The sequence below is a fragment of the Physeter macrocephalus genome, chromosome 5 (assembly GCF_002837175.3).
Source record: "Physeter macrocephalus isolate SW-GA chromosome 5, ASM283717v5, whole genome shotgun sequence".
Taxonomy (NCBI): Eukaryota; Metazoa; Chordata; class Mammalia; order Artiodactyla; family Physeteridae; genus Physeter; species Physeter macrocephalus.
The window spans coordinates 85,339,297-85,352,870 of record NC_041218.1 but is presented as its reverse complement, the minus strand read 5'-3'; the positions used below and the strand labels follow the sequence as shown (position 1 = coordinate 85,352,870).

Here is a 13,574-nt window from a genome sequence, read left to right as displayed (position 1 = left end):
ATGTATATGTATAACTGATTCACTTTGTTGTAAAGGAGAAACTAACACACTATTGTAAAACAGTTATACTCCAATAAAGATGTTAAAAAAAAAAATGTAAGAAGAACATTTACCAAACAGGAGTTCTAAATGAACCTCATGGTAAGAAAAGTGCTACTCTACAGATAGGGTGGGGATTTCAAAAAACAAACACAATTTTAACAACATGTGGTTTTGCCATTTTTTTAAAACTTTCATTTATTTTTAAGGAGTAGGAAAATTTAATATGAATGGATACCAGTGAATGTGTATAGTATATAGACTTGTTGAATATGGTAGCTATTAGCCATGTGTCACAATTAAGCACTTGAAATGTGGCTAGTAAAAATTGAAATAGGCTGTAAGTACACACTGGATCTTGAGATTTGTTAGTTTTTATATTGATTACATGTTAAAATGATATTTTGGATATGGTGGGTTAGATAAAATATACTTGATACTTATTTTAGTTTTAAAATGTGGCTATTGGAGAATTTTAATGTTATATATACAGTTTGTATTCTATTTCTCTTAAGTATGCTGGAATTGAGATTTCTAGATTTTTCTAGGACACATATTTCACCTCATCTCTTGCCAATTGCTTGATTTTTAAACAGATGCAGTCTCATTTCCACCTTTCATTGAGAAGACCCGGGTATTGCAATTCTTTTCTTCTGACGTTTGCAGGTAAGACAAAGAAACTGATATATTTCTATATATCAGAATTCTTTCTCCAAGTGAAAAAACCACAGGCATAGAAGATCATACTTGATAATCGTATTATTTGAGAAAAATAAAATACTTTTAGGCAAGTTTTTCTTGATGTATTAAGAATAAATACAGTATGGAATTCATAATATGTTTATAAAGTCTTTAAAAAATGAAGGTTGTAGAAGGATACTTTGCATAATGAAAATCATTTTCTCCTTCTTCATTTCTAAGCAAGAACATTTCTTTTCTTTTACTAAACTAGTAAAACAGTGAGGCGTGGCTCCACCTGAGCAACCTCATTCTCAGTGTGCTCACAGAGTCCTCACATACATCAATGGACAGATGACAGAACATCAGTAAGGCAACAGAGATCTTAAATGACACAATAGAACAGTTAGACTTAATTGATATTTTCAGGACATTACACCCAAAATAACCAGACTACGCATTCTTTTCAAGTGCACATGGAATATTCTTTAGGCTAGACAACATACTAAGACACTAAATAAGCCTCAACAAATTTAAGAGGTTAGAAATTATTTCAGGCATCTTTTCTGACCACAATGGCATGAAACTAGAAATCAACCACAGAAAGAGAAATGAGAAAATAAAGATTACATGTAGACTAAACAGCATGCTACTAAAAAAACAATGGGTCAATAATGAAATCAAAGAGGAAATTAAAAATACCTTGAGACAAACAACAATGAAAATACAACCATACAAAATCTATGAGACACAGCAAATGCAGTCATAAGAGGGAAGTTTATAGCAATATAGGTCTTCCTCAGAAAACAAGAGAAATCTCAAATAAACTAACTTACCACCAAAAGAATTAGAAAAAGAAGAAGAAACAAAGCCTAAAACGCACAGAAAGAAGGAAATAATAAAGATCAGAGAGGAAATAAATACAAGAGATATTTTAAAAAATATAGAAAAAAATAAAATCAAGAGCTGGTGTTCTGAATGGATAAACAAAAGTGACAAAATTCTGCCCAAGCTCACCAAGAAGAAAAAAGAGAGGACTCAAGTAAACAAAATAAGAAAGGTACAAGGAGAAATAACAACTGACACCACAGAAATACAAAAAATCAAAAGAGAACACTGAACAATTAAATGCCAACAAATTGGACAACTGAGAAGAAATGGACAAGTTTCTAGAAATATACAGCCCACCAAAACTGAATCAAGAAGAAATAGATAATTTGAACAGATTGATCACTAGAAGTGAAATAGAATTGGTAATAAAACAAACAAACAAAAAACCTCCCTGCGAACAAAAGTCTAGGACTGAATGGCTTCACACCTGGAAGAAACGGGCAACTTTCCTAGAAATATACAGCCCACCAAAACTGAATCAAGAAGAAATAGATAATTTGAACAGATTGATCACTAGAAGTGAAATAGAATTGGTAATAAAACAAACAAACAAAAAACCTCCCTGCGAACAAAAGTCTAGGACTGAATGGCTTCACTAGAGAATTCTGCTAAACATACAAAGAAAAACTTATACCAATCCTTCTCAAACTCTTCCAAACATTGAAGAGGAGGGAACACTCACAAAGTTATTCTATAAAGTCACCTCCACCCTGAAAAGAAAACCAGACAAAGACATTACCAAGAAAGAAATTACAGGCCAATATCTTTGATGAATATAGATGAAAAAATCCTCAACAATATATTAGCAAACTGAATCCAACAATATATAAGAAGAATCATACACTATGATCAATTGGATTCATTCTGGGGTCACAAGGATAGTTCAACAAATGCAAATAATCAATGAGATACACCACATCAGCAAAAGAAAAGACAAAATGATTATCACAATAGATATGATTATCTCAATAGATACAGAAAAATCATTTGATAAAATTCAACATCAATTCGTGATAAAAATTCTCACCAAAGTGGATATACAGGGAACATATCTCAGCATAATAAAAGCTATTTATTAGAAACCCACAGCCAACATAATACTCAAAAATGAGAAGCTGAAAGCCTTCCTGTTAAATTCTGGAATAAGACAAGAATGCCCACTGTCACCACTTCTATTCAACATAGTATTGGAAGTCCCCATCACAGCAATCAGACAAGAAAAAGAATCAAAGGTATTCAAATTGGAAGGGAAGAGGTAAAACTCTCATTATACGTAGATCACATGATACTCTATATAGAAAAACCCTAAAGAATCCACACAAAAGCAAGGTAGCAGGATACAAGATTAACATACAGAAATCTGTTGCATTTCTTTACACTAACAATGAAATATGAGAACAAGAAAGTAAAAAACCAATTTCTTTCAAAATCACATCCAAAAAAATGCTTAGGAATAAACCTGACCTAGGAGGTGAAAGACCTACACTGAGAACTATAAAATATTGATAAATGAAACTGAAGATGATTCAAATAAATGGCTATATCTCATGCACTTGGCTTGGAAGAATTAATACAGTAAGTCCCCTACATACGAACTAGTGTCATTCCAAGAGTATGTTCGTAAGTCCCATTTGTTTGTAAGTCCAACAAAGTTAGCCAAGGTACCCAACTAACACAATCAGCTATACAGGACTGTACTGTAATAGGTTTATAATACTTTTCACACAAATAATACATAAAAAACAAACAAACACAAAAAATAAAGAAAATATTTTCAATCTTACAGTACAGTACAGTAGTACCAGCTACACCACCACCACTTTTACTCTTACTTCTGGACATCCTGGGCTTGAAATAAAGATACTATACTACTGTACTCTATACAGTAGTGTACAGTAAAGTACACAAAAGCAAAACCACTTGTGGAGGATGCCCACACATGACAATGTATGCCAGACAGGTGAACTAACTTACGTGATTGGACATATGAACGCATGTTCTCATCTTTGAAAGTTCACAACTTGAAGGTTTGTATGTAGGGGACTTATTGTATTGTAAAAATGGCCACACTACCCAAAGCAGTCTACAGACTTAATGTGATCCCTAACAAATTACCCACGACATTTTTCACAGAAATAGAACAAATAATCAAAAAATTTATATGGAAACACAAAAGACCCAGAATTGCCAAAGCAATTGTGAGGAAAAAGAACAAAGCTTGAGGCATAACCCTTCCAGAATTCAGAAAACTACAGTAATCAAAACAGTGTGGTATTGGCAGAAAAACAGACATATGGATCAATGGAACAGCACGGACAATTCTACGGACAATTCATCTTCAACAAAGGAGACAAGAATATACAACGGAGAAAAGAGTCTCTCCAGCAAGTGGTATTGAGAAAGCTGGACAGCTGCATGTAAATCAACGAAGTTAGAACACACCCACACAACATACACAAAAATAAATGCAAAATGGCTAAAAGATCTAAATATAAGACACAACACCATAAAATTGCTAGAAGAGGACCTAGGCAAAACATTCTCTGACATAAATCATAGCAGTGGTTTCTAAGGTCAGTCTCCCAGGGCAATAGAAATAAAAACAAAAATAAATAGATGGGACCTAATCAAACTTATAAGCTTCTGCACAGCAAAGGAAACCATAAACAAATTGTAAAGAGAACATAAAGACTGGGAGAAATTATTCACAAACAATGTGACCCAAAAGGGCTTAATTTCCAAGATATACAAACAGCTCATACAGTTCAGTGTCAAAACAAACAAGCAAACAACCCAATCAAAAAATGGGCAGAAGACCTAAATAGACATTTCTCCAGAGAAGACATACAGATGACGAACAGGCACGTGAAAAGATGCCCAACACTGCGAATTATTAGAGAAATGCAAATCAAAACTGCAGTGAGGTATCACCTCACACCTGCCAGAATGACCATCATCAAAACGTCTAAAAATAATAAATGCTGGAGAGAGTGTGGAGAAAAGGGAACCCTCCTACACTGTTGGTGAGAATGTAAATTTGTGAAGCAATTATGGAAAACAGAATGGAGGTTCCTTAAAATATAAAACTACGGTTACCAGCAATCTCACTCCTGGACATATATTTGGAAAAGACAAAAACTCTAATTAGAAAAGATATATGTACCCCAATGTTCATAGCAGCACTATTTACAATAGCCAAGATATGGAAGCAATCTAAATGTCCATCACGAGATGAATGGATAAAGAAGATCTGGTATATATACACAATGGAATATTACTCAGCCATAAAAAATGAAATAATGACATTTACAGCAACACAGATGAACCTACTGATTATCATAGTAAATGATAGCAATATGGATGGACCTAGAGATGATCATACTAAGTGAAGTAAGTCAGACAGAGAAAGACAAATAGTGTATGATATCACTTATAGGTGGAATCTAAAAAAATTGTATGAATAAACTTATTTACAAAACAGATTCATCGACACAGAAAACAAACCTACAGTTACCAAAGGGGAAAGTGGGAGAGGGATAAACTAGGAGTTTGGGATTAACATATACACACACTACTATATAAACAAGGTCCTAGTTTATAGCACAGGGGACTATATTCAATATCTTGTAATAACCTATAATGAAAAAGAATCTGAAAAAGAATATATATTCATATATTTGAATCATTTTGCTGTACACCAGAAACTAACAGAACACTGTAAATCGACTATACTTCAATTTAAAAAAATTTCCAAGATGGTGAAACCCCAGTCACAGAACTATGTTCATGTGCTCTACTGACACTACAGCATCTTTTCAAATTGATTGGGCCCAGTAGCTATCACACAAGCACTGGCACCCACACTGGTATGCTTGCATCCTAGCTCTGTTTCTAGACACTGTGTGGTGTGGGCAAGTATTTAATATCTCTCAATCTTTTTCTTATCTATAAAATTGAAGAGAGCAGCATTTCTTCATTCAGAATTATCTGGGCATTAGAAATATTATGTATTCAGTTCCAGTACATTGCTGAGGTTATGGTGGACACTTGGTAAATGATGGAGCATAGGAGACATGTATCAAAACCCACATGCACACACCCTAGTAAGTGAGCAGCCTTCTCTCCAGGATTAAGTGGTGGAAGATTGAAATTTTATTTTCTTTCATTTAAACTGGGCACAAATAGAGGACTTGAGGAAGTCATATATTTAATCTAAAAAGGAAACTAACTCTGAGATATGTCCTCAGTATCAATACTCCATGGTAGTTCATAAGCAAAAAAGTATTCTCAGAAGCTTTTGAAAACAAAGGTAAGAAGAGCTCATACTCAGGTATTGAGTTCTGGTGTGTCTTAAAATATCACAAGAACACTTTTCCTAAGACTTAAGCAAGAATTCTAACAAGATTATATCCAGTTTTTCTAACTTAAAGCAATAATATAAATTTTAAAATAAGAAAAACAGAACCTCCATAATGAAGTTCAGTTTTCCAGAATGAAGCTCTTTCTTATCTGTGTTTAGATCATTCTATGCTGTGTTTGGAGCCGAAATTAATCTGAAAGGAATCCCTGTGTATAGATTTATCCTTCCATCCTTGGATTTTGCATCTCCACTTCAAAATCCAGACAACCACTGTTTCTGCACAGAAAAAATTATCTCCAAAAATTGCACCTTATATGGTGTGCTAGATATTGGCAAATGCAAAGACGGTGAGTAAAAGGTCTTGAGGTCACAATCCATGGCATAATATGCAGTTTTCTTTAAAATATAAATGTCACCTAGGTTTCCTTTCCACCAGAAATTTAAAGTGAGAAAGTAAAAAGGGCAGAAAGTAAAGGTGATGATAGGATATTTTTGTTTTGATTTTTGTACCTCTTTCAAGCTCCCAGTTGTTTCAGTGTTGCAAAACTTAGTTATTATTAGGTAAAACCCTACTGATATTTCCCTGTGCTACTTTGGAAAATGTCTATTTGGGTCCTTTGCTCACTTTTTAATTGGGTTATTTACTTTCTTGAGTTGTGTGAATTCCTTGCATATTTTAGATTTTAATCACTTATGGGATATGTGTTTTGCAAATATTTTCTCCCATCCCATAGGCAGGCTTTTCATTTTTTTGATGGTTTTCTTTGCTGTGCAGAATCCCTGTGCTCCTTTTAGATTTAGGGTAAAATGAAAATAGTTCTCAGAATACTCTGAGCATCCCAACTTACCCATATGACGTTTTTCTAACTTTTTCTACCCTAGAAAATGGTAAATAAAAATAAACATATTTCAGGATGTCTCTGAAAGAAGAATTGACTCACACACAAAATTTGGAGTCTATCTTATTTTGCTCACCTTTTTCATATTGGAGTGGGTGAGAATAAAGAAAGAAAAGCCTCTTAAATTCTCAGTCCACAGACATATTACTCCCTAAAACATGAAGGTATGTGGTTGTAAATTTGTGTTCAGAAGCTAAGCTTTACATATTGAAAATAAACACCTAAGGGATAAACGACAGACATCAACTGAATGGTTAGTAGGATGATGCAGAAGCTTATATTTTATTTTTGCTCAAAAGTGATTAGATGTAATAATTTTCCCTCACCCTCATTCCCCATTTAGCATTCAAAGCCAACTTTGCATTTCTTTTAACTTAAAAATCTTTATTTTCAAGGAAATCTTTTGAGTGCTATGTGTAATGAGGAAAATGATTTATCCCAATTGTCTCTTAAAACTTGTTTGCAGGAAAACCCGTGTACATTTCACTTCCTCATTTTCTACATGCAAGTCCTGAAATTGCAGAACCTGTTGAAGGCTTAAGTCCAAATGAAGAGGAACATAGCACGTACTTAGATGTTGAACCTGTAAGCAAATACCTTATTGATCTGATTGGTTTAGCATTTTTTTAAATGAAAGAAAAATTAAGTTCTCGCCTTTCAAATGTCAATCACATTTATTGATGATATTTACTGCATCACAATCTTGACAAATTACTTAAAAATTTTTATTGAAGTATAGTTGATTTACAATGTTGTGTTAATTTCAGGTGTACAGCAAAATGATTTAGTTATATTTATATATATATGTATTTTTTTCAGATTTTTTTCCCTTATAGGTTATTACAAAATACTGAGTAAAGTTCCCTGTGCTACATAGTAGGTCCTTGTTGGTTATCTATTTTATATAGAGTAATGTGTATATAATTACCTACTTTTATTTCAAGGAAAATCACATTGGTTTCTTCCTGTTGTTGCTTATGAAATGTCGAGGTAATTCTATTTTAGTTTTTCAGCATATGGAACTTTATAATCCTTTTTAATTGTTCATAGGTCAGGGATAGTAATGATGGGTATGATTCTAATTGGCTTAAAACAATTTGTTATAAATTACAATTTTACTGTCAATTTATACTTAACTGCAAGTATTGCTTACATGAAGGGACACTGTAGATTATGAGGGATTAAAAGAGATTTTATGGGTATGTGCGCATTTGAGGCAAGATCTATTATACTTAGCGTCAGGAAAAATCTATTAAATTTTCTATAGTGTAACAGTTTCAACTTTTAATTTATTTTAATATTGTCCTTTTCAAAAGTTAAACAACATGCCAGAATTTTAGTAGTCACGTTTAATTTTAACTAATAGAAGTATTATAATTATACTGATGACACATGGGTTCTGAATGAATATATATCTGACCATATATAATTTGGGATTTAAATTGACTATATGAATTCTAAGTTTCACTGCTGTTGCTGTTGATTTTCCAAAACCAGTTCAGATAAATATCACAAATCTAACTAAAACCTTGACAGTAGGTTGGGCAAAGAAATTGTGTGTGTGTGCATATATACACGTGTGTATAGGTCTGTATACACACATGCATATACACATAAAATGTAATTATGAAGAGTTATGTACATAATATTTAATATGTCTAATTAATTATTTAATAAATTTCACAAGTTTCAAGTACTACAGTTTTACCTTAGGTTCTATATAACAGTAAAAATGTTTTGGATATTATAAATGAATTATTTAAAGGAAGTTGGTAAATATTTTAGTTTGTTCTCTTTTTAGATAACTGGATTCACTTTACAATTTGCAAAACGTCTGCAGATCAATATACTGGCTAAGCCAGGAAAAAATATTGGGTGAGTCTCTTGAACAGGTTCATTATGATTTTTAGTATTTTCTTGTCAGAAAGTGAGTATATGTATGAAATTAAGTGGAAATAATATAAAATTTCAACTTCTCTTTGGCTTAATATCATGAAATAATTACTGTTTATAACTTTCATCTGTAATTTAGAATTATATCTAGTGTATATTGAAATTGTATTTACACATATTCTGGAATTAGTGTATGATGGCATTTCTCATTTTGCTAGCTGTCCAAATATTTCCAGGACAACTGTTTCTAAAATTCAATTTTAGTTTCCTGGGTATAAATTGTCAAAAGGGAAAATACATGCTTAGAAAAAGTCAATCTAATTAGAAATATGTATTAGAAAGATTTATAAGAGTGAAAGATGTCTGATAAACAGCCATAGTAATATTTAAATGATTCATTACAGGGACTAAAAAAAATCAAGGAACTTAGCAAGTTTAAGAGCAACTAATTTCTGAACATTTATTTACACTAGTAATTACTAACATTTCTGTTATATATGGGTATTATATTAGTATATATTGTCATAATTATTTTCAATGTTTATTACAGAGCATTAAAAGGTCTGAAGCAGAATTATATGGTGCCTGTTCTTTGGCTTAATGAGGTTAGTATTCTTATCTATTAGTCACCAAAAACTGTAAACTTCCTTGTATATAGAAAAAGCTCTTAATGTTTGAAAATTGAATACATATGTATAGAATTTGAAGTTGTATGTGTTTCCATTACCTATATAGGTGAGTTTATATATTATTAATTATATAATTAATTATTCTGAGAGAACCAAGTCACACAGAAATATCAGGTTTTTGTTAGTTTCCAGTGTTTTTATTTCAGAAGGATGAAGTACTTCCTATAATTTTAGATTATTTTCATAATACAACTAGTAAACACTTTTTCTTGTCATAGTGCTTGTGTTAAGAAAGAGTCATACATACATGTAACTCCAAGTAACTCAATGTGAGTACTGTAGTGCTTATAAAAGCAAACCAAACTTACAAAGACCAGGTAAGAGTAGGTTTCTGCAGTCTATCTGAGTGCCTAACAAGATATTTTTAGTACAAATCACAGAATTGATTAGCCACAGAATGAAGAAATGCACTACAGAAGCCTTCAGAGGAAAGAAACTGTTGGCTCTTGCCATTTCCCTCTGTCACTAGGAAACATCCTTTGGAAAACTGGAAAATATTTCAGTAAGACCTTTGTATAGATCAATGAAGTCAGTGTATTGGAGAGGGCTCTATAACATGTTTCAAAGGAAGAAGATTATATTTCTCTCTCTAAATATTCTACCTTGGCATTTACTGCCTTCTTTGACATGAAAAGGGAATTCCATTGTCTTTTCTTATAGATAAAGATGACTAACATCTACACAGTGTTTCGAAAAAAGAGTGATACATAGGTGGAGAGTTTTGAGTAATTTGCTCCACTAATCAACTGAAATAACGCTAATCGTTAACTTTATTACAGACTGGCACCATCAGTGATGAGAAGGCAGAAATGTTCAGAAATCAAGTGACTGGAAAAATAAACCTCCTTGGCCTGGTAGAAATGATCTTAATCAGTGTTGGTGCAGTGATGTTTACTGCTTTTATGATTTCATACTGTGCATGCAGATTGAAGAGTATAAAATACGTAAGTATATAACAATATATATATATGGCTTCAGTAATGTTAGTTTATATATTACTTGTTTCCATTTTATCAAACATGGGTTATAAATTAGGCTGCAAATATTTCTGGACATGTCTGGCCAACTATCATTGTTAATACATCCTCGAAGTTTTGAGATACTTAATGTAAATTAAAACATAAATGAAACCTGAATGAGTAATAAGGCCTATTAATATCAAGCAGATCACTATATTTCATCTTTATTATTGGAGGAATGGGCTAAAATATGAAATTGTCACCTTTCAAAGTTAGAAAGTTGCACAAAAGTTATATATGTACTAACTTTTCTTTTCTTGATTATTTCTAGCTAGTTAATTCTTTTAAAATTACAAATAATTAATTTAATAGATCACTGACCAGGAAAGTTTATGTAAAGCTGAAAATGGTAGCTATTTGGGGAAATTAGAATTTACAAGGGAAAAGAAAATAAAAAGGAAAATTAAATAAGCTAGAAATTAATGAGAAATGAAAACTCAATAAATGATAGAACTAAAATTAGGTAAAAATATGCTATTTCTAAATGAAGATAGCATATTAATATAGAAACAGGATTGTTGCATATAGTCATGCTGTCCAAAATCACAGTGTGCACTCTAGATGTTTAGTGTGTTAATGTGTTTAGAATTATTACAATTCAGGAGCTAGAACTGAATACAACAATACAAGAAAACAGAAGACAAAAATGTTCAACACAGTAAAACCAAATTACTCAGAGTTTACAGGAAAAATCAGCTAAATGTAGACAGATTTGAGTTTTGACAAAAGTGTAGAGGTGTTTCAGGCCTCTGTGTTTTAGGTATTACCGCAAATGTCCCCTTGTACATAGAGGAATGAATACCTGACCCTATCTTCCCTAAGCCTTTCTTTATTAATCATACTTGGCATAGGTATGGCCTGTGGGTGGGGGGGGGATTTTGTCACTTATCCATAGTTTCTGTCTGCCCTCCCTTCCCAGGAACCTCAAAAAAAATACACAATCAAAATAAAAGCAATATACTTTGTATGAAAAAAATCACAACTTCAAAACAAGTCTTCTTGCTCTACTTCCAATCAGCCTGTTGACTGTAACCTGTCTTATGTAGAAATTCTGGAACTGCCACTGATAATTACTGAGCTTTTATTATGTGCCAAAATCATGCTAAATATTTTACATGAATTATCACAACTAATCTGTAATAATATTTCATGAGTTTCCAATAATCAGGGATTCATTAGCATCCATTCTATCTTATGGAGTCATCCCAGAAAGTTATAAATTTAAACTGTGCAAAATTGTCCATTTTCACAGTGTGAATCAGTCAAACTGAAGATGAAGAAAAATGAAGTGGAATTTTTGGACAATATTTTTTTGGATATGAAATTGAGAGCTTGAGACTAGGAAGGCAACTCTATTTTTTGTTCTGATTATTTCTGTCACCATTCACTCAAAAGAGGACTGAACAATTCTGCCTACAATCCATTTGAATAGGTATTCAAAATGCTAACCTAATATAGTCACATTATAACACATAAAGGAAATATTGCATCACCTTTAAGACCTGTCATTAGTCCAGTAACAAACAAATAAGTTATGATTAAACAAAGTAATTCATATGAACACATACAATAGACAAAAAGATCATCCACTGAAAAGCCAAATTACAACAAAAACTTCTTCTAGTGGGAAAATATGCTTTTCAAAATGAAGTATGAGTCGTAAATTTTTTCTGTATTGTTCTCTACTGAAATTACATGAACAATTTCATCAGTGCTTAATGAGCGCTGAATGCCAATTATCTTGGGTCTGTACATGGCTCTATTAAGGTGAAAGATTGAAAACTTTCTAGAGTGTCTTTGTCAACAAGTATCTTGGTTTGGCTTAACATCTGACTGTTACAGGGAAAAGCTACTGCTCTTTAAATAACAATACGTCTTTTTTCTTTTTTCTTTACAAATAGAGAAGAACACTGTTCTCTGTAGATTACTTGATTGACTAGATTTAGAAGAATCACAGATATAGATTTCCTTAAACAAGCTTCAGTTTCAAATATTATAGTTATTATGCCTTTGGGAAGATTTATAAACAATTGAAAAATAAGGAGATGGATGTACAAGAGGGAGTAAGGCAAAGATGGTGGAGCTAAGGTGTGATTTTGCTCAATGGATCACAAAGAGAATAAGCCAATAGTCCTTTTGAAAGTAGTAGTATATACACAGCTAAATGGAGGATGGTCTGAAGGGACAGCAAAGAGTGGAAATGCTCATCCAGAGCAGATTTAATGAGCTACCCCTCCTTATCTGGCCATGCGCAGCTCTTGAGAGCTGGGAAGCAGCCTTCCATGTATCATGGAATGGGAAAATAATTGCCTTATCCATGAAGTTCATCAGAGAATTTTTCTCTGCAGCTTGAGAAATTGGGCTAATTACTAGAAAACATGACATCTTCAGTATTTGGAATTTGAATATTACCTGTTTTATTTTTCCACGACTTTCTGATAAGTACTTACCTTTCTTCTGCTTTCCAGGAAGCAAATGAGTCTTTACATTTATGAACCAGCTACATCAGGACCTTTCTTAGTATCGACCTACAAAATGAAGATTTAATATGCTTTATGTTTGCAAAACACATCTTATCTTATAGTTGAAGAACTGGTGGCACTTTTTTTTTTTTTGTACTGAGCAGCAGCACATTTCTAAAGGATTTTAAGATGTCATTAAAATCCATACTTTGAAAAAAAACAGCACCTTTTAAAATTCAATATGTTCACAATGGAATGGATTTCAGTTTCTACAGATGTGGCTTCAGCATGGTCCAGTTATTTTTATTTGGTACTGATTCACTGATGGGTTCCAGTTTGCTAAATTCAGCAGAGGGGTGGATGTTCTAAACAAATCCTGGACCCTAAACTCTTGTCTTCCTCATCAAAGGGAAAACATCACTACCCTCATCAGTGTCCCTGCAATACACAGACCCCAGAACTGTCAGGACATTGCATTGCATGAGTATCAACTATTCTGAAAGACATTTAAGAATGGAAACTAAATGACTGGCCTATGAACCATTTATTAAACATTACTTAAGTTTCTTTCTCTATTAAATCCTTCACACAGCATGAGCAAGCCTTATCACCATGCTCTTTATAACAATATGGCTCACATTTTT

General features: G+C 32.6%; 1 protein-coding gene across 1 annotated transcript in view; it reads left to right on the top strand.

Annotated features, from left to right (window-relative positions):
- LOC102974359 (platelet glycoprotein 4-like) overlaps nucleotides 1-13,239 on the top strand; it is a 41,788-nt gene extending 28,549 nt beyond the window's left edge. Inside the window, exons 7-13 of the mRNA XM_007102369.2 lie at nucleotides 636-705; nucleotides 6,128-6,315; nucleotides 7,334-7,452; nucleotides 8,669-8,742; nucleotides 9,311-9,365; nucleotides 10,229-10,393; nucleotides 12,937-13,239. Coding sequence (XP_007102431.2) covers nucleotides 636-705; nucleotides 6,128-6,315; nucleotides 7,334-7,452; nucleotides 8,669-8,742; nucleotides 9,311-9,365; nucleotides 10,229-10,393; nucleotides 12,937-12,963 — 698 coding nt within the window. The 3' untranslated portion in view covers nucleotides 12,964-13,239. The remainder of the gene's footprint in view (nucleotides 1-635; nucleotides 706-6,127; nucleotides 6,316-7,333; nucleotides 7,453-8,668; nucleotides 8,743-9,310; nucleotides 9,366-10,228; nucleotides 10,394-12,936) is intronic.
- The last annotated feature ends 335 nt before the right edge of the window (nucleotides 13,240-13,574 follow it).